We start from the raw sequence: 21,494 nt of genomic DNA on the forward strand, positions 1-21,494 counted from the left end.
GTCTCTCATCAACTGCCTGCATGACATCAAGACATGGATGTCCTCAAACTATCTGAAGCTGAACAGCGGTAAAACAGAGCTCATGGTTGTGGCACCCAAGGCACTGCTCCAGAAGGTTGGTGACTTCGTCCTTGAGGTCGACGGCTGCTCCATCTCCCCATCTCCTGAAGCCCGCAACCTGGGTGTGATCCTCGACTCCACCCTTTCCTTCCATTCCCACATCAAGTCTGTAACCAAATCGGCTTTCTACCACCTGCGGAACATTTCCAGACTCCGACCGTCACTCTCGGAGTCGGTTGCCGAGACCCTGGTGCATGCATTTGTCACCACCCGCTTGGACTACTGCAATGGTGTCCTGTTCGGGGTTTCCAACAAAACCCCGGACAGGCTCCAGTATGTCCAAAATTGTGCAGCTCGGGTCCTCACACACACAAAGCCCTGGCAGCACATCACTCCCACCCTCATCCACCTCCACTGGTTGCCGGTCAAGTTCCGCATAACTTATAAAGTCCTCCTCCTGACCTACAAGTCCCTCCATGCCCTTGCCCCCCAGTACCTATCGGACATCCTCCACCCGCATGCCCCACCCCAGAACCTGCGGTCTTCAGACTCTGGCCTGCTCACCACCTCCCGCACCAAACTGAGAACCTTCGGGGACAGAGCCTTCAGTGTGGCAGCCCCCACCTTCTGGAACGCTCTCCCTGCGGCGATTCGCAACATCCCCACACTGGACGCCTTCAAAAGGGCCCTCAAGTCCCATCTGTTCATCAAGGCTTTCGGCCCTTAAATCTATCTGTTGTTTTGTCTGTCTGACCTTTGTTTTGTTTTGTTTTGTTTGTGCTTGCCCTATTCCTGTAAAGCGACCTTGGGTCCCTTGAAAGGCGCTATAGAAATCCCAGCTATTATTATTATTATTATTGGACTCACGATTAATTCATTTGGATTCCCGCTGTATAAATAAATTAAAGGACGGCGCAAGTGTAAACAATTCACAAAGGGATTAAACTGTTTAAAACACATGCTCAAAGTAAGCCGAATTTTGCCGATGTTTTTATGTGGATTCGAAAGTCGTTAATAATCTACAAAATGGAGGAGACTGATCTGATCGGAGCAACTGTGACAAATAATCCAACTGAAACCGGCATGGACAATGACTATGTTTTAAAAATGCGCTTATCCAGACAATTTTTCATTTCAAACCTTTATTTAACCAGATTGGTCCCATTGAGATCATAGATCTCTTTTTCAAGGGAGACCTGCAGCATATAGGTTCCACATGAAACAATAAAGGACATTATACATTATATTTACAGGATACATAGTTATAGACATTTACAAGTGCCCATTGTATCGGCAAGCATTTCATTTACCCTAGGTTTAAAAACATGCAGAGGAATGAGATTGCTCAGTTTCAATTCTTGCTGAAGATTGTTCCAAGCAAGTGGAGCTGCGCACATAAAAGCTGTCTTACCTGAGACAGTCCTTGCTCTTGGCACATCTAACAAGACCACATCATGTGACCTCAGACAATAGCTGCTTGCAACTCTCTGTGTTATCAGCGAGCAGATATAATACGGGAGTTTACCCAACAAAGCTTTATAGATAAAAGTGTACCAGTGACTGAGCCTCCGTACAGAGAGAGATGGTAAACCTGCCTTGGTATACAGTGTACAGTGATGAGTAAGCGCTTTACAATTTGTGACAAATCTCAGAGCACTGTGATACGCAGCATCCAATTTGCTCAGGTAATTGGCAGGTGCATTCATATAGACCAGATCCCCATAGTCCAGCACAGGTAAAAAGGTCACAGTGACTAGCCTTTTCCTGGCCTCAAGCGAGAAACAGGACTTGTTTCTGAAAAAGAAACCTAGCCTAACCCTCAGTTTTTTTAGCAGGTTATTGACATGAAGTTTAAAAGCGAGACAATCATCAAGCCAGATACCAAGGTATTTGTAACAGGCAACAACTTCAAGTTTTGTTCCTTGCGTAGTTACAATATCTAAAACAGGCTCTGGTGTCTTTTTAGCTTTTGAAAAGAGCATTACCTTGGTTTTATCCACATTTAAAAGAAGCTTTAATTCAGAGAGCTGAGTCTGAATAGTGTTAAAAACAGCTTGTAATTTAACAACAGCCTCTTTAATGGAGGGACCTGCACAATACATTACAGTATCATCCGCATAAAAATGTAAAGTAGCTTCATCCACATTATCACCTACACTGTTAATATATATGGAGAATAAAAGTGGTCCTAAAACAGAACCTTGTGGTACACCATTAGAAATGTTTAACCACTCAGAAGACAGCCCATCAAAGTGAACACATTGGGACCTTTCAGAGAGGTAGTTCACAAACCACCCCACTGCATGGCTGGATATGCCTATACTGAGTAGCCTCTGCTTTAAGATGCGATGATCAACGGTGTCAAACGCTTTGGAAAGGTCAATAAACAGAGCTGCACAACTCTGCTTATTATCTAAAATAGTAGTAATGTCATTCACCACTTTCATTGTCGCAGTGATGGTGCTGTGTTTCTTTCTGAATCCTGACTGATGTTTAGACAGGATATCATTTATACATAAAAACTCCTTTACTTGTTCACTCACTAAGCGTTCGAGCACCTTAGCCAGAACTGACAATTTAGAGATTGGCCTATAGTTATTTAAAATAGTTGCCTCCCCTCCTTTCAGTAAAGGCAAGACATAAGCAGACTTCCATACTTTTGGAATTGTGTTCGTGCTAAGGGAGAGGTTAAAAAAAGAAGTAAGAGGTGGAGCAATAAAATCTGCAGCTATCTTTAAAAAGAAAGGTTCTACGTTGTCCGGGCCAGCCGGTTTCCTAGGATCTAACTTGGATAATGCTTCATGAACAATACCAACAGTTAAAGGAGTAAAACTGAAAGGGTTTTCCAGACCACATTGTTCAGAGTCAAGGATTGGAGCGTTCACAGGAGCCACACAGCCAAACAGAGAGCCACAAGACACAAAATGCTTATTAAAACAATTTAGCATAGTAGCCCTGTCTGATATAATGCCAGATGCTGTGGTAAGGCACGGATGTAGCTCATTTGGGATATCACCAGTGGAAATCGATTTTATGGCTTTCCAAAATTTCCTAGGATTATTCAGGTTTTCTGTGGTAACCGACAAATAGTACTTTGATTTAGCACTTTTTATTTGGGACGTGAAGCTATTTCTTAGCTGCCTAAAACGTAGCCATTCTACCTCTGAGCCTGATTTCCTAGCCTTAGCCCAAGCATTATTTCTCTCATGAAGGAGACTGGACAGCTCAGCAGAAAACCAGGGATTGTTTCGTCCCTTCACTCTAAATTTACGCAGAGGTGCATGTTAATAAGACCATGCATGTTAATAAGACCATGCAGTTTCTACATCAGCACACACATTGATTCTACCCCAATCAAAATCAAACATATCATGTAAAAAACCCTGCTCCACAAAGTGTTTTTTGTCTCTCTTTGTGATGACACGTGGTTTAACCTTTTGGACCTTAGTGTCCCTAATTGTGGCTACAACACAGTGGTCACTCACATCATTAGCAAATACTCCCACAGATGAGTATTTATGTGGAACATTTGTTAAAATTAGATCAATTAAGGAGGATTTATTTGGGGACTTAATATTTGGGCGAGTAGGACTGTCTATAATCTGGGTAAAATTACAAGCCTGGTTTGGACACTTTACGGGCAGAAGAAACATTTCTATTAAAGAAAGAATTATACATTTCTGTCTTTGTATGCCTATAATAGCTACTAACTTGAATTTGTATTCAAATTAATTAATCAATTATTTTTTATATTTTATTGTAATGTAGAGACAAGGCTTTTAGTGACAATCGTGTATTGCGTTACAATTATATGTAAAAAAAGAAAAAAGAAATCTAAATATGATATTTGGCCTCAAATCATCTGAGGCCTGGCGCCCCCCCTGCGATCGTTGGCGCGCCCCCCAGGTTGGGAACCACCAACATAGAGGGTTAGTTATATTGTGAATACTTCACAAATGATGTACTAATCTATTTTGAAGTACAAATAACAAAAACACGAGTCCAATTTTATTTTGTTTTTTTAGTTTAAGTTGTCCATTACCAAAACTGTTCACCTTAGGTCTAGCTTTAGACTTTGATAGTAAAGGAGTATTTAGGTTTATTTTTATATCTGACATTTTTCAAACATGTTGGCTATTTACTAGATAGAGAGATGGCATTGCTCTCCATTTATGGAGAACATTTCTGAAGATTGAATATTTGTTCCATTGCTAATATTCCTATTTCAAACGTAATTTTCTAGTTAAAAAGGTTTTGTTTGTTCAATCACCAGTTAAATCTGATACATTAATAATAATTTACTTCAGTACCTGGTACTGTAAAATTGTTTGGTATGATTGATTCGGCTAAAACTTTATTTAACATCTGAAGAAAATTGTGCTGCTAACACGGAAACACTTTGTTGCATTATTTGGCATCACAGGACACAATTATGTCACTAGTAAACTCCAGCTGGTAGAATAACAAAGTGCACTATACTATAGGACATGAGATCTCGAGACTGACTTAGATTTTGCAAAGACTGAATGAATGTCAATTGATTTCTCAATTCCTGACCCACAGACACATTTTCACAAAACGCTACAGCATTTCAGAAAACGCTTCAGCATTTCAGAAAACACTACAGCATTTCAGAAAACACTACAACATTTCAGAAAACGCCTCAGCATTTCAGAAAACACTACATCATTTCAGAAAACACCACAGCATTTCAGAAAACACAACAGCATTTCACAAAACACTACAGCATTTCAGAAAACACTACAGCATTTCAGAAAACGCTACAGCATTTCACAAAACGCTACAGCATTTCACAAAACGCTACAGCATTTCAGAAAACAGTACACTACAGCATTTCAGAAAACGCCACAGCATTTCAGAAAACACAACAGCATTTCAGAACACGCTTCAGCATTTCAGAAAACACTACAGCATTTCAGAAAACACTACAGCATTTCAGAAAACGCCACAGCATTTCATAAAACACTACAGCATTTCAGAAAACGCTTCAGCATTTCAGAAAACACTACAGCATTTCAGAAAACACTACAGCATTTCAGAAAACGCTTCAGCATTTCAGAAAACACTACAGCATTTCAGAAAACACTACAGCATTTCAGAAAACACCACAGCATTTGAGAAAACGCTTCAGCATTTCAGAAAACACCACAGCATTTCACAAAATACTACAGCGTTTCAGAAAACGCTTCAGCATTTCACAAAACGCTACAGCATTTCAGAAAACACTACAGCATTTCAGAAAGAAATCTACAGCATTTCAGAAAACACTACAGCATTTCAGAAAACACTACAGCATTTCAGAAAACGCTACAGCATTTCACAAAATACTTCAGCATTTCAGAAAACGCTTCAGCATTTCAGAAAACACTACAGCATTTCAGAAAACGCCTCAGCATTTCAGAAAACACTACAGCATTTCAGAAAACGCCACAGCATTTCAGAAAACGCTTCAGCATTTCAGAAAACGCTACAGCATTTTAGAAAACGCTACAGCATTTTAGAAAACGCTACAGCATTTCAGAAAACACAACAGCATTTCAGAAAACACAACAGCATTTCAGAAAACGCTTCAGCATTTCAGAAAACACTACAGCATTTCAGAAAACACTACAGCATTTCAGAAAACACTACAGCGTTTCAGAAAACGCTTCAGCATTTCACAAAACGCTACAGCGTTTCAGAAAACGCTTCAGCATTTCACAAAACGCTACAGCGTTTCAGAAAACGCTTCAGCATTTCACAAAACGCTACAGCGTTTCAGAAAACGCTTCAGCATTTCACAAAACGCTACAGCGTTTCAGAAAACGCTTCAGCATTTCACAAAACGCTACAGCGTTTCAGAAAACGCTTCAGCATTTCACAAAACGCTACAGCGTTTCAGAAAACCCTACAGCATTTCACAAAACGCTACAGCGTTTCAGAAAACGCTTCAGCATTTCACAAAACGCTACAGCATTTCAGAAAACACTACAGCATTTCAGAAAGAAATCTACAGCATTTCAGAAAACACTACAGCATTTCAGAAAACACTACAGCATTTCAGAAAACACTACAGCATTTCAGAAAACACCACAGCATTTCAGAAAACGCTTCAGCATTTCATAAAACGCTACAGCATTTCAGAAAACACCACAGCATTTCAGAAAACACTACAGCATTTCAGAAAACGCTTCAGCATTTCAGAAAACACTACAGCATTTCAGAAAACACTACAGCTTTTCAGAAAACACTACAGCGTTTCAGAAAACGCTTCAGCATTTCACAAAACGCTACAGCGTTTCAGAAAACGCCTCAGCATTTCAGAAAACACTACAGCATTTCAGAAAACACCACAGCATTTCAGAAAACGCTTCAGCATTTCATAAAACGCCACAGCATTTCAGAAAACACCACAGCATTTCAGAAAACGCTTCAGCATTTCAGAAAACACTACAGCATTTCAGAAAACACTACAGCTTTTCAGAAAACACTACAGCGTTTCAGAAAACGCTTCAGCATTTCACAAAACGCTACAGCGTTTCAGAAAACGCTTCAGCATTTCACAAAACGCTACAGCATTTCAGAAAACACTACAGCATTTCACAAAACGCTACAGCGTTTCAGAAAACGCTTCAGCATTTCACAAAACGCTACAGCATTTCAGAAAACACTACAGCATTTCAGAAAACACTACAGCATTTCACAAAATACTTCAGCATTTCACAAAATACTTCAGCATTTCAGAAAACGCTTCAGCATTTCAGAAAACACTACAGCATTTCAGAAAACACCACAGCATTTCAGAAAACGCTTCAGCATTTCATAAAATGCTACAGCATTTCAGAAAACACCACAGCATTTCAGAAAACACTACAGCATTTTAGAAAACGCTACAGCATTTCAGAAAACGCCACAGCATTTCAGAAAACACAACAGCATTTCAGAAAACGCTTCAGCATTTCAGAAAACACTACAGCATTTCAGAAAACACTACAGCATTTCAGAAAACGCTTCAGCATTTCAGAAAACACCACAGCATTTCAGAAAACGCTACAGCATTTCACAAAATACTACAGCATTTCAGAAAACGCTTCAGCATTTCACAAAACGCTACAGAATTTCAGAAAACACTACAGCATTTCAGAAAAAAATCTACAGCGTTTCAAAAAACACTACAGCATTTCAGAAAACACTACAGCATTTCAGAAAACGCTACAGCATTTCACAAAACACTTCAGCATTTCAGAAAACGCTTCAGCATTTCAGAAAACACTACAGCATTTCAGAAAACACTACAGCATTTCAGAAAACACCACAGCATTTCAGAAAACGCTTCAGCGTTTCAGAAAACACTACAGCATTTCACAAAATACTACAGCATTTCAGAAAACGCTACAGCATTTCAGAAAACACTACAGCATTTCAGAAACAAATCTACAGCATTTCAGAAAACACTACAGCATTTCAGAAAACACTACAGCATTTCAGAAAACGCTACAGCATTTCACAAAATACTTCAGCATTTCACAAAACGCTACAGCATTTCAGAAAACACAACAACATTTCAGAAAACAGTGTTTTGTGAAATGTTGTTTTGACTTGCACTTCAGGGCCACCGTAAAAATTAGTCATTGAAATCAATTTTCCAGATGATCCTCCCTAAATCCCCTTCCGTTTGCTGAAACTGCAACTTAAATCTCTTTAAAGACCTAGAAAGGGTGATTAATGCCTTTGTTACCTCAAGACTGGATTACTGCAATACTCTATATGTGGGTATGGACCAGGCGTCAATTAGATGCCTGCAGTTAGTGCAGAACGCAGACACGTCTTCTCACTGGCCATAAAAAGTGTGACCACATCACCCCAATTCTGGCCTCATTCCGAATTGATTTTAAACTTCATTTATTTGTTTTTAAAGCACTAAATGGGCTGGCTCCAGCCTATTAGCCGAACTCCTTCATCGGTACACCCCAGCCAGAGCTTTAAGGTCGGCTGACCAGCTGCTGCTGATAGTGCCCAATACCAGGCTCAAAACCAGAGGTCACCGAGCCTTCGCAGCAGCTGGCCCTAGGCTCTGGAACACTCTGCCCCTCCATGTGAGGTCGGCCCAGACCCTAGGGGTTTTTAAATCTATACTTAAAACTCACTTCTTCTCTCTGGCCTTCTAGTCAGAGCGGAGTACGACTCCTGACATTTCCCTGTGTGTGATTTTTATTTTTGCTGTTGTAATTTATTGTCTTCTGTTTGCTATTGTAGTAGTGTTTTTATTACATGTACAGCACTTTGGCTCGACCAAAAATATTTTAAAAAATGTGCTATATAAATAAAACTTGATTTGATTTGAACTCTGCCCCGTGACTTAATGTACGGTCGCAATGAGTTACTGTACCCATGATGTCATCACATAAACGTTTTCACGTTTCACGTTTCACTTTTTCTATGTCTTGGTTTGGGTGTTTTGCTGTTCTCCCCGTCATGTTTTCCTCTGGGTATATTGTCCAACCTGATCTCACCAGAATGCGTGACTCCACCACGACTTCTTAACACCACAATGCGTGGTGGAGTCACGCACTCTGCTACATTTACGTGTCGGCACCACGCAAAAAACCCCAATGTAAAGTGAATGAGGCTCCTTTGTCGTGGTGCACACACGCATTTCTACAACGTCCCGCAGTGAGCTTTTATTCTATAAAACGTTTTTAAAATCTACTATATAGCTTGTAGTAACTCATGGGAGGCTTCTTTTATTTTATTTGTGTTCATAATAATTTTAATTTTTCGTCAGAATGTAAAAATTACATTAGTTATGAATTTTTGTTCTCAGAAAACAGTGCATTGTGTGTAATGCAACTATGATTTTTATTAAATTAGTTAGTTGTTAAGGAAGGCCAGAGCTTCAGCTGTGTCAAATAGATTGTTCCCTTTAGTTAACGTTATTTAAAAGATACTGATCATGTCCCCTTTATTGTATTACGAGCGTCCATTCCCATTGGATAACGGATAATTGTACACCCGGAAGTAAGTATTCTCCTTACTGTCGATTGATTTTACAGTAATATCTGAACTACTGATCAACTCAAAAACACCAAATTATCCTTGTTAATTACACAACATTGATTGGTTTAAATTGTGTACAATGCTTTTGTATTTTTCCCCTTCGATTCGGAGAAACGAATATTTTTTCGGAGTTTTTGGATGGCAGAAGACACTACACTACCCAGAATCCTCAGCTATCGTTTGGGACTACACCATGTGCTTAGCTTGGCAAACCCCGTGATCTGTCCTCAAGCTCTTGATTGGATGTTGGAGCGGCAGTGCGCAAAGTTTACGGAGCGTCAAAAAGCACCTGGAAATGGAATGAAACCCATCGACGGCACACTATTCAAAACAGGAATCGAACGTGTCCTACCCCCCCCCCCCCCCCCCTTAGGTTGCAGGCTCCTCTAACAGTGCAACACAATAAAACAGATCAGATAGTGAAAATAGTGCAATAAGAGTCTATATACAAGTGATTAGAATATTTTTAATTTTTAATTTAATCTTTATTTAACCAGCATTGAGATACAATCTCATGTCCAATGCTGACCTGGCCAAGAAGGCAGCAACGTTACACATAACACATAACACACACATATAAAAGAGAACATAACTAAGAAAACAAAAGACAAAAAAGCAGTCACATTGTGAATATGATATATTAGATAAATCATTTCTAAGTAGCAGCCAGATGAATGTTATGGATGTTGTTTCTAAGTTCAGGTGTTTAATAATCGTATAGCCTGTGGGATGAAGCTGTCCCTGAGTCTGGTGGTTTTAGTCCGGATGCTGCGGTACCGCCTGCCAGACGGCAGCAGACAGAACAGTTTGTGGCTGGGGTGATGGGGGTCTTTTATAATCCTGAGGGCTTTCTTTAAGGTTAACGTGGTGTTTTTACTCCACATTTATTTGAGTTACTTTACAAATTTGGATTAATGATGTGAAATATAAACAACCCTTAAATCAGACTATAGTTACACCTGAGTACAATTCAGTGAAGGTGATTGTCAAGTGCCAACAATCAGGCAAGATATTTGATAGTTGGTGCTTGAGAGGACTACATATTTATCTGCAGATCCGTATAAAGCATATTCATTACTCGTTATTCTCTAATAGTTAATTAAAAACTGTATATAATTGCTATTTTGCACATCCCTTTCAAGATTTCAAGATTTTCTAAGGTTTATTGACGTATCATACACACAACAGTGTAGTTATGCAATGAATGAAAAACTTGGGTCACAGGTTCTTCAACAGTGCATTACAAGACATCTATCAATATGTGTGTACCTCCACCATTAAACTGTCATATTCTGCACATGTATTATTCTATCTAACATCTTATAAGAGTATAATAAATATGTATAATATCGGTTAAAATAAGTGCTTCAACATAGTTAACATTGCAGGAAAGTTGATTGTCAAGTTCCAAAACAAACCATGCAATATATTAGACGTTAAGTACTTTGTCAGGCTTAATATGTATCTGTAGATAGATACCCCCAAAGCTTTTTTCTTATTTAAAAGAAGACCTTAGCCTAAAGTATTCTTTAATGTTTAAATAAAGCCTTATTAGTTTGTCTGTTTTTCACATCCTCCTATCAGGCACTAAACTGTTTTATTGTAGATATTATTTACAGTATCTTCTTGATATTTTCTATTCTATATTTATATCATTGACCTTCTACTTTCCCACTATTTTGTATGTACTCTTAATATTTAAATGTTTTCATAAAATATAACACATTCAAAAGTGCTTTACAAAAATGAAAGACATTAAGAAAAAGGCATTTTAAACAGTCATTAAAAAGCAACACAATCTTCCTGCATTGCAATTACTCCAAACGTGTAATAACGTGCTTTAACCAGTAGGAGGTGCGGGTTAAAAAGCTGTCAAGTTTACAGTGTTAACAAAATAAAATATACTGCTGTTTCTGGTTTAGTTTACGACGAATATCATTTTGTTATTGTTTTGATATTTGTAACACAAAAGCGATGGAAAAACCCCACAGCAACACAGAAAAGATGGTCTTAACATGACCCAGTCGTCTAGTAGTTAATAAAAACAATAATATCAAAACAGATTATTACTACTAACTTTATTGTGAAATTAAAACAGAACGGTAAAATAATAGTTTCCGGTCTATTCTGATGCCCGATCTCTGGAGATAAATAAAGAACTACAACAGATGTGTAATATTTAATGCAGCCAAACCATTTATTACAATGCATTCATGTGATGACTTTCAAAGAGTAAAGCAAGCACTGCTGAATAAAGTATGATTTTATCTTTTACGAAACGTTTTTTTTTATATTGAATGCACAGGGTTTGTCAAGCTAAGCACATGGTGTAGTTCCAAACGATAGCTGAGGATTCTGGGTAGTGTAGTGTCTTCTGCCATCCAAAAACTCCGAAAAAATATTCGTTTCTCCGAATCGAAGGGGAAAAATACAAAAGCATTGTACACAATTTAAACCAATCAATGTTGTGTAATTAACAAGGATAATCTGGTGTTTTTTAGTCGATGAGTAGTGCAGATATCACTGTAAAATCAATCGACAGTAAGGGGAATACTTACTTCTCGGTGTAAAATTCTCCGTTATCCAATGGGAATGGACGCTCGTAATACAATAAAGGGGACATGATCATTATCTTTTAAAAAACGTTAACTAAAGGGAACAATCTATTTGACACAGCTGAAGCTCTGGCCTTCCTTAAAAACTAACTCATTTAATAAAAATCACAGTTGTATTACACACAATGCACTGTTTTTTGAGAACTACTATAAGCTATAAAGTAGATTTTAAAAACGTTTTATAGAATAAAAGCTCACTGCGGGACGTTGTAGAAATGCGTGAGTGCACACCACGACAAAAGAGCCTCATTCACTTTAAATTGGGGTATTTTGCGTGGTGCAGACACGTAAATGTAGCAGAGTGCGTGACTCCACCACGGAATGCGGTGTTAAGGAGTCGTGGTGGAGTCACGCTGGTGAGATCAGGTTGATATTGTCTGGTCCTTTTCCCTGTGTTTTTCCTCCCGTCGTTAGTTTCCCTGGTGTGTCTAGTTGTCTGATTGTTTTCACCTGTGGCCCTTGTTTTTCTCCTCCCCTGCCCGGCTGTTTCTCGTCTTGTGTATTGACGTGGTCTTCGGTGAGTGTCCTGTTCTGTCTTTGTGTATATATAGTAGGGGTGTAACGGTTCACAAACATTTCGGTTCGGTACGTACCTCGGTTTTTAGGTCACGGTTCGGTTCGGTACAGCAAAAAAAATCATCACAAAACATAACATATTTTTTTTTGAATTATTATTAAACTGTGAATAATGTATTCACTAAAATAAATACAAAATATAATAACATAAACATTAAGGTGCAGCATTTCGATGAACTGAAATAATATGTATTTGAACTTTACTGTACTAGTACTCACAAAACATAAACTATTAGTTTTGGGTTTTTAATTATTATTAAAATATGAATATTCACTCAAATAAATATAAAATAAACATTAAGGTGCAGCTTTTCGATGAACTGAAATAATCTGTATTTGAACTGTACTGTACTAGTACCTAAGCAGCCAGTTAGACATAATGACTTGCTTGTCATTGTATTTTCATGTTTTTTGAAAGAAAGATGAACTTGTCCACATTGCTTGCCGAAAGGGCAGATCTGCTGGCACTAGCAATGTCTCCTGCTGTGGAGAACACACCCTCTCGCTAGGGACAGAGGTAGTAGCAGATACAGCCAGGTAGCGCTTTGCTAACATGGCAACATAAGGATATTTGCCATTTGTAATAGCTTTGGCTCGGTCTGAAGTTTTTGCGAGTGGTGGAGGCTTACATGCTAGTGGGAGTTGGGTTTGCACTTCAGTCTTTTGGTACCGGTGATATTCACGTTCAGGTGATGCCTTTTCAAATGAGTGCATGTGCAAGTTTGATGTATTGCCAGCCGCGTAACCAATTTTAGTTGAACAATGCCGACAAACAGCTTTGTTCGTCATCCTTGTACGTAACTGTGAAACCAAAATGTTCCCAAACCGAAGACTTCAATGATGCTGGAGGATTTTCGAGCTCAACTTTATCTGCGTTCGCCATTTCGACAGTTCCACAAATTACTGACTACATTTGAACGCATCCCTCTGACCAGCTCGTCCAATGAAATGACTTGGTCGCTCTGACGCGTTGAACACAATGGGAGCAAATGACTCTGAATGCTGCGACGCAGCACCTGAGATTACTTCCAAGAAGTTGTTCACGTTCTCAATTTTTTTACGTTTAACATTATATTCGTTCGGTACACTTCGGTACACACGTGTACCGAACCGAAGGGCCCGTACCGAATAATTTCGGTACGGGTATGTGTACCGTTACACCCCTAATATATAGCCTTGGAATAAAGGAATTATTTTTACTCTGGTCTGCATTTGGGTCCTGCTTCCTGCACACCGTAACAGTAGTAGTTACATTTGATAGAAGGTTTGTTCTCTTCCCATATAAATGGGTGAATGTTGAACATTTGGATCTCTCATCTCGTAGTCTGTGACAGATGAAAGATTGCCCAAATTATTAAATGTTTTGCATACCTGTAAATAAAAAGCAAGTACATAATGTAGTATACCATTAAAGTTTATTTTATTTGTCTAGAAGTTAACATTTGGCCCTAGAGTTAAATTAAGTTAATGCAATATTGTTCTTTGAATATTATAGAAGATTTTCCTTGCTCCTCTAACTGAGTTATTGTTCCTAAGAGATGATCAGATGATGCATTGTTTTCATGTATGTTTGTGTGTGTGTGTGTCTGGTGCCTTCTCAGGTTTCCTGCAGTAGTTTTGACCGAGAGTTGACTTCTATTTTGCTTCGATTACACTGTTTCCATGTTCTGTCCGTGCCAGTTGTTATTCCATTAAAATGACAGGAGAGCTGTGCTACAGACTGAATGATGTAGTTCCTGCTGGAGACCCACATAGGTTCACAGAGTTCACAAATGACATAACAACACTTCAAATGTGAGGAATGACTCCATATGTTAGCCACTGCATAGCTCAACATTTGTTTAAAAGAGTACAAAAAGCAGAGAAGAGTGTGTGTGTGTGTGTGTGTGTGTGTGTGTGTGTGTGTGTGTGTGTGTGTGTGTGTGTGTGTGTGTGTGTGTGTGTGTGTGTGTGTGTGTGTGTGTGTGTGTGTGTGTGTGTGTGTGTGTGTGTGTGTGTGTGTGTGTGTGTGTGCGTGCGCGCGCGCGCAACACGTTCTCACTCCCATCCCGTCACATATTGACGGACGGTCAGGGCCCCTCCCCGTCGCTATATTACGTACAGGGTACCCCTTTCCCGTCATTTTCTACGGGCAGGGCGTCCCATAGACCTTCATTGCGGACACAGCGGACCCCTTGCCCGTCAGGCTTCTACGGGCAGGGCGTCCCATAGACCTTCATAATGCCTATTTTAAGGTTCATTTGGCCATTAAAATGCGTTTTGATCTCATTTTATGCGAGTAATGAGTTTTTATTTCTGATTATTTGTGCAGTACATGTACATGATGTTTAGTTTGCTAGTTATGACGAAGATTACTTCATGAATGTGTACACATTCATGGTTGCTAAGGTGGTTGCTATGGACGCTGCAACAGCTCCCAGACCACGTGATCAACAACAATGGCTGTCCTTCGTGTTATTCTCGGTGAAAATGCCTATTTTAAGGTTCATTTGGCCATTAAAATGCGTTTTGATGTCATTGTATGCGAGTAATGAGTTTTTATTTCTGATTATTTCTGCAGTACATGTACATGATGTTTAGTTTGCTAGTTATGACGAAGATTACCTTACGTCTGTGAGGAAAATACACGGGGCTCAGAGCCTCGTATTTTTAAAATCTTTTTTTCCTTCTAATTTATTATTCTTTTCAAAATAACACACTGTTATTTACTCACCAATAACACACAATTATCCTTGCTTTTATTTATTGGTTTAATTCCATAATCTCGGTCTTTTTTGGCGTTCGTCAGGAACTGAATTTAACAATAAAAATAACCGGAAACTGACGTGGGCATTTCGAGCGATTACCCAAGATTCTCAGCTACGCTGATTGGATGTTTTAGCCGCAATGCATGCTGGGGTTTGGTGTTTATATTAGATGAAATCCGGAAAACATTTGAAAAGACTAAAATAATACTTAATTCCGAGTGTTCTTGCTTTTCTCTTTGAAAGTCATCACATAACGGCATTGTAATACACGGTTCGGCTGCATTACATATTACAGATATGCTGTAGTTCTTTATTTAGAGCGCCCTGATGAGAAGACCTTTGGAAAAACTGAAGAAATGCCGCCGAAACTGAATACTTGACGTGGATCATAAATATATCAACAATTAAAAAACTTCTCAATTTCTCTTCACACAATACGTCTCCTTGCAGTATCAACACTAATTCGGCTGACTTTTACATTTGATATAATTCATAGATAGGTTATATTTACACCATAACGGTGCACAGCTGATATAATAGGACTTGTAGTTTTTAAAGATATTACTGATTTGAATTGGATTGAATTTTGAATGTAAGAATGTAAATACTGAGTCTGAAATAGTATAGCAATATGCTGTAAAATTATGTGAAAGCATGAATAAAACTACACATCTTCAGATGTTGTACATACAAGTGTCTGTGTGTACCTTGTGTGCCTAGTGGTTAAAGCACGTTATTGAATTATTGTTTTTACGTGTTATATTTGATTAAAAAAATATTAAGAGTACATATACTTTCATAGGGGGAAAGTAGAAGGTCTGTGATAGAAATATAGAATATAAAAAATCAAGAAGATACTATAAGTGATCTCTACAATAAAACAGTTTAGTGCAGGATGTACAAAGATATTAATAGGAGGAGGTGCAAAACAGAAAAACGAATTAACCTTTATTTAAACATTAAATAACAGATTACGGTCTTCTTTTAAATAAGAAAAAAACGTTGGGGGTATCTATCTACAGATAAATACAAAGTACTTAACGTCTAATATATTGCTTTCCTGCAATGTTAACTATGTTGAAGCACTTATTTTAACTGATATTATACATATGGATTATACTCTTATGTATGTAGATAGAATAAGAAATGTGCAGAATATGACAGTTTAATGGTGGAGGTACACACATATTGATAGATGTCTTGTACTGCACTGTTGAGGGACCTGTGACCCAAGTTTTTCATTCATTTCATAACTACACCGTAAGTTGTATATGATATGTCAATACACCTTTAAAATCTTGAAATCTTGAAAGGGATGTGCAAAATAGCCATAATATATAGTCTTTAATTAACTATTAGTAGAGAATAACGAGTAATTAATATACTTTATTACTCGTTTCCATTCATGTCAATTGCAGATACATGTTTAGTCTTCTCAAGCACCAACTATCAAATACCTCTCCTGATTGTTGGCACTTGACAATCACCTTCCCTGAATTTTACTCAGGTAACTAAAGTCTGATTTAAGGGTTGTTTATATTTCACATCATTAATCAGAATCTGCAAAGTAACTCAAATAAGTGTAGTGGAGTAAAAATACCAGGTTACCCTCTGAATTGTAGTGGAGTAGAATTACAAAGTATCAATGAGCGGTCATGTGGGTATATTAATGCTATATATTGATGCTGCGCATTATGGACAGCGATTTTCACCCATTTATTAATTATATGTTTTACATTTGATAACACCAATGTGTTTAATACTGGAAACTTCTAATTGTGGGAAAAAACGAAAACGTTCAGTAGAGACGTCCCATAGAACATTTTGCGAAACACAATAGTGTAGTGTGTAGTTCTGGGGGGGCGTTCGATTCCAGTTTTGGATAGTCTGGCGTGGTTTCGTTCCATTTCACACAGCTGTTTGACGCTGTAACCTTGGCGCACTGCCACTCCAACATCCAATCCCAGACCTTGAAGAGTAATCACGGGGACTGTAGTCCTAAACGATAGCTGGGGATTCTGGGTAGTGTAGTGTCTTCGGCCATCCTAAACTCAAACATTTTGACAATCGCAATGATGCTCGAAATGTCCCTTATAGGCCTACGTCTGTTTCCGGTTATTTTTATTGTTAAATTCAGTTCCTGACGAACGCCAAAAAAGACGGAGATTATGGAATTAAACCAATAAATAAAAGCAAGGATAATTGTGTGTTATTGGTGAGTAAATAACAGTGTGTTATTTTGAAAAGAATAATAAATTAGAAGGAAAAAAAGATTTTAAAAATACGAGGCTCTGAGCCCAGTGTATTTTCCTCACAGACGTAAGGTAATCTTCGTCATAACTAGCAAACTAAACATCATGTACATGTACTGCACAAATAATCAGAAATAAAAACTCATTACTCGCATACAATGACATCAAAACGCATTTTAATGGCCAAATGAACCTTAAAATAGGCATTTTCACCGAGAATAACACGAAGGACAGCCATTGTTGTTGATCACGTGGTCTGGGAGCTGTTGCAGCGTCCATAGCAACCACCTTAGCAACCATGAATGTGTACACATTCATGAAGTAATCTTCGTCATAACTAGCAAACTAAACATCATGTACATGTACTGCACAAATAATCAGAAATAAAAACTCATTACTCGCATAAAATGAGATCAAAACGCATTTTAATGGCCAAATGAACCCTAAAATAGGCATTATGAAGGTCTATGGGACGCCCTGCCCGTAGAAGCCTGACGGTCAAGGGGTCCGCTGTGTCCGCAATGAAGGTCTATGGGACGCCCTGCCCGTAGAAAATGACGGGAAAGGGGTACCCTGTACGTAATATAGCGACGGGGAGGGGCCCTGACCGTCCGTTAATATGTGACGGGATGGGAGTGAGAACATGTGTGTGTGTGTGTGTGTGTGTGTATATGTGTGTGTGTGTGTGTGTGTGTGTGTGTGTGTGTGTGTGTGTGTATGTGGGTGTGTGTGTGTGTGTGTGTGTGTGTGTGTGTGTGGACAGCTTTTTGTTGCCGTGTTACTCTCTCAATCAGTCAAGTACAAGTTCAAAAGTATAAACATCAAAATAAACTTAAAGTACATATTATGAATATATCAGAATAATATATATTATATGTGTTGATTATAATTATTGATGTATCAATGTGTATCAAAGGTAAAGGTGCAGCTAGTTTTAAAATCAATGTTGTGGAGTAAAAGTACAAAGTAGTATTAAATGGAAATATTCAAGTAAAGTACCAGTATCTCAAAATTGTACAGTATTAGAGTAAATCTACTTAGTTACCTCCTACCCCTGCTCTCAATATAGCACTGACAGACACTGTATATGCCACCATGTGCTAACTCAAAGTGTGTATACTTATTTTCAGGAGTATTTAAGCACTCAAGGTGAAACCATTTCAAGAGTTAAACAGACCATTTAATACTAATAATGCCCTTCGGTTAGAAGCATATGCTCTCACTTGTTTTAAAATGATGCTATCCTATTGCCATATTATATCTTGTTGAAATTAATTGTTTTACTTTAGCAGTTGGTTTCATTTGAATTGATCATTGTAATTGCTAACATATATGATTGCCAACATATGTTATTCAACATAAAGATGAGATTGATAATGTACTGTTTTACCTGTTGGGAAGTGTTCGTTGATTGACCAATTATCCACCTGCAGTGTAGCATTCCCACCGTTCCTGGTGAAGCGAACAACGTGATACTTCCCATCATTCACTGGGGTACTGCTCTCCTGCACACTGATATCCACAGTGCCAATGTTGAAAGTCACTCCAATTTTGCCTTGTTGCTGAAATGAAGATTTAAAAAGTGCTTTATGGTTATTTTTGTTTACCTAGAGGTAATATCCGTTATTTATATCTCGATGGTAAACGTGGAAGTAATACACATGAGTCGGTTCTTTAGTTTAAACTGTGTGTCAAAACAGTCTGATTAGCTGCATCAAGATACAGTATTTCCAAAAAAGGGGGGTGTCAGTTTGGTAAAATACTTCTACGAAGGCTGGTCTCATGAATTCTCACTTTTGTCTCCATCTCCTGGCTCCTCAAACATTTGCAGGTCAAGTGAAGTGAGCAACAAATGATCAAATACAATAATGGGATGTCCCAAAACTTAAAAGCGGAGGAGACGCTAGAGGAAACCGTTATCAAGGATGCCGAGCAAGACACAGGTAACCACAAGGAATGGAAAACACCTTTACATACCGTCTGCAAACGTACATGCAACGTCAGCCTCTAAGGCCAAAAAATGAAAATAGGATGTAAAAATGTAAATGGGATTCAATCATTGTGATGTTCAGATCTTTCCTTTATTTTTGAATGAATGCTGCTATAGGCGCGTTCACACCGCAGTACTTTTCCCACTGTAGTTCCGATATAGTTCCGAAATGTTGCGTTCACACCAAAAAAATCCAGAACTAAAATTCGTTTATGAGAACCTTTTCACCCCCTAGAGAGAGCAGGGACTTTCGTGGGAGAAAAAGGTTCCTATGTCTGATTGGCTGGGTGGAATGCAAACCACGCCCCGTAAAACTCCCAACAAGTTTTGTGAAGCTGCCAGTTTATTATCCTTGCATTAGCATTATTAGCATTAGCATTCGCCCAGCGCAGAAACGCAGAGAGACTAAGGCCATAAGGCAACACAAAAGAAAACATGGGAGCGGTGGAGATGAGGAGGTGTCGGCGTTCTGGCGATTTACTCGGAAGTTGGTTGCGGCCTGCCAGTAAACCCAAAGCAGAAGAAGAAGAAGAAGTGACGTCAGCGGCTTCATTTGCCTAATCCTCCCTCAGGGACTTATTCCAGTGTGAACGAGATCTGTACTTAGTTCATGAGAACTAAAGAGTTCTCATTAACTAAGTTCTGATGAACCTTTGTGGGAAAAGTACTGTGGTGTGAAAGCGCCTTGTGCCATTGACAAAAAAAAGGAACACTGACACATCAATGATACAAAAAAAAAAGAGTGTGTGAGTACTTACTATATGCAGCATGAGATAGTCCCCCAGACCAGATGCACTGTCAATCCTGACCAAAATGCCATCTTTCAGGGAGGTGCTGAAGCCTACGGTCAGCCTATCGGTCCTGGTGCTGGGTCTCTCATTGGCTGGCCACTTGAATGTAATGAGGCCTCCTCCTTTGCCAAAGATGTATGTCGTCCCAGCTGAAAAGAGCAGGAGGAGGAAATATGAAAAATTATCTCAACTCCAAACTAATGTCATGAACAGTGATCAACATCTGGGGCTGTTTTTGCTAGAGATTAAAATGTGTTCCTTTGCAAGCTAAGAACATTTGTATCTATAAAACTGACAACTGAAAATACCTCTTCTCATGTCCTTAAGAGGAGAGCTAGTTAGCTGTGTGTTTTGATATGCCCTCACTACCAGTGGCGTAGCCAGGAATTATTGTGTGGGTGGGCCTGGAGAAATGTAGGTGGGCCAGGGGGAGACATATTAAGCGTGGGGTCTGAGCTGAAACTTCATTAATGATTTTTTAATGCACTAATAGAACATAAGCATAAATTAGCAGTGAAAACAAAAAACATAGGCACGGCGGCCTCAGAATGTGTGTAAAACTGACATCCACATAGGGATGGGTATCGTTAAGGCTTTAACAGTACTATTACTTTTATCGATAGCACTTATGCTTATGCTCCAGGTTCAGTACCAACCACATCATAAAGTACGCGGACGATACAACAGTGGTGGGACTCATCAGGGACAACAAGGAACAGGCCTACAGGGAGGAGGTGAAACATCTGACAGACTGGTGTAACACCAACAACCTGATCCTGAATGTCGATAAAACAAAAGAGATCATTGTCGACTTCAGGAACAAAAAGCACCCACCACTCCACATCAACGGCACAGCAGTGAAGACTACAGCCAGCACCAAGTTCCTGGGGGTGCATATCACAAGCAGTCTGACCTGGTCCACTCACACCACATCACTATTTAAGAAGGCACAGCAGCGCCTACACTTCCTGCACAGCTCCCCCCTCCCATCCTCACCACGTTCTACAGAGGAACCATAGAGAGCGTGCTGACCAGCGGCATCTCCATCTGGTCGAGAGACTGCAACGCCAAAGACTGGAAGTATCTGCAGAGAGTGGTCAGGACAGCAGAGAAGATCATCGGAGTTTCTCTCCCTCCCATCAGAGACACCACTCAGAAACGCTGCCTGACAAAAGCCCAGAACATTTTTAAAGACCCCACTCATCCTCACCATGCTCTGTTCTCCCTGCTGCCCTCCGGCAAGAGGTTCCGCAGCATTAAGAGCAGAACAGCCAGATTCTGAAATAGCTTTTCCCCCCAAGCCATCAGACTGCTGAACAGCAAGTAGACCAGTAACATAAAGATTACATTACGCTGTGTAAAGGGCACATATTTGTTATATAGTATGTATATTTTATTTATATGTA

At 39.1% G+C, this 21,494-nt stretch overlaps 1 protein-coding gene across 1 annotated transcript in view; it reads right to left on the reverse strand.

The window, feature by feature from the left end:
* The window catches only part of nrxn3a (neurexin 3a), a 280,401-nt gene that overhangs the window by 28,089 nt on the left and 230,818 nt on the right, over window positions 1–21,494 (reverse strand). Inside the window, exons 13-14 of the mRNA XM_071207179.1 lie at window positions 20,056–20,237; window positions 18,698–18,869 (exon numbers count right to left, since the gene is read on the reverse strand). Coding sequence (XP_071063280.1) covers window positions 18,698–18,869; window positions 20,056–20,237 — 354 coding nt within the window. The remainder of the gene's footprint in view (window positions 1–18,697; window positions 18,870–20,055; window positions 20,238–21,494) is intronic.

This window comes from Pseudochaenichthys georgianus, chromosome 22 (assembly GCF_902827115.2).
Source record: "Pseudochaenichthys georgianus chromosome 22, fPseGeo1.2, whole genome shotgun sequence".
NCBI lineage: Eukaryota > Metazoa > Chordata > Actinopteri > Perciformes > Channichthyidae > Pseudochaenichthys > Pseudochaenichthys georgianus.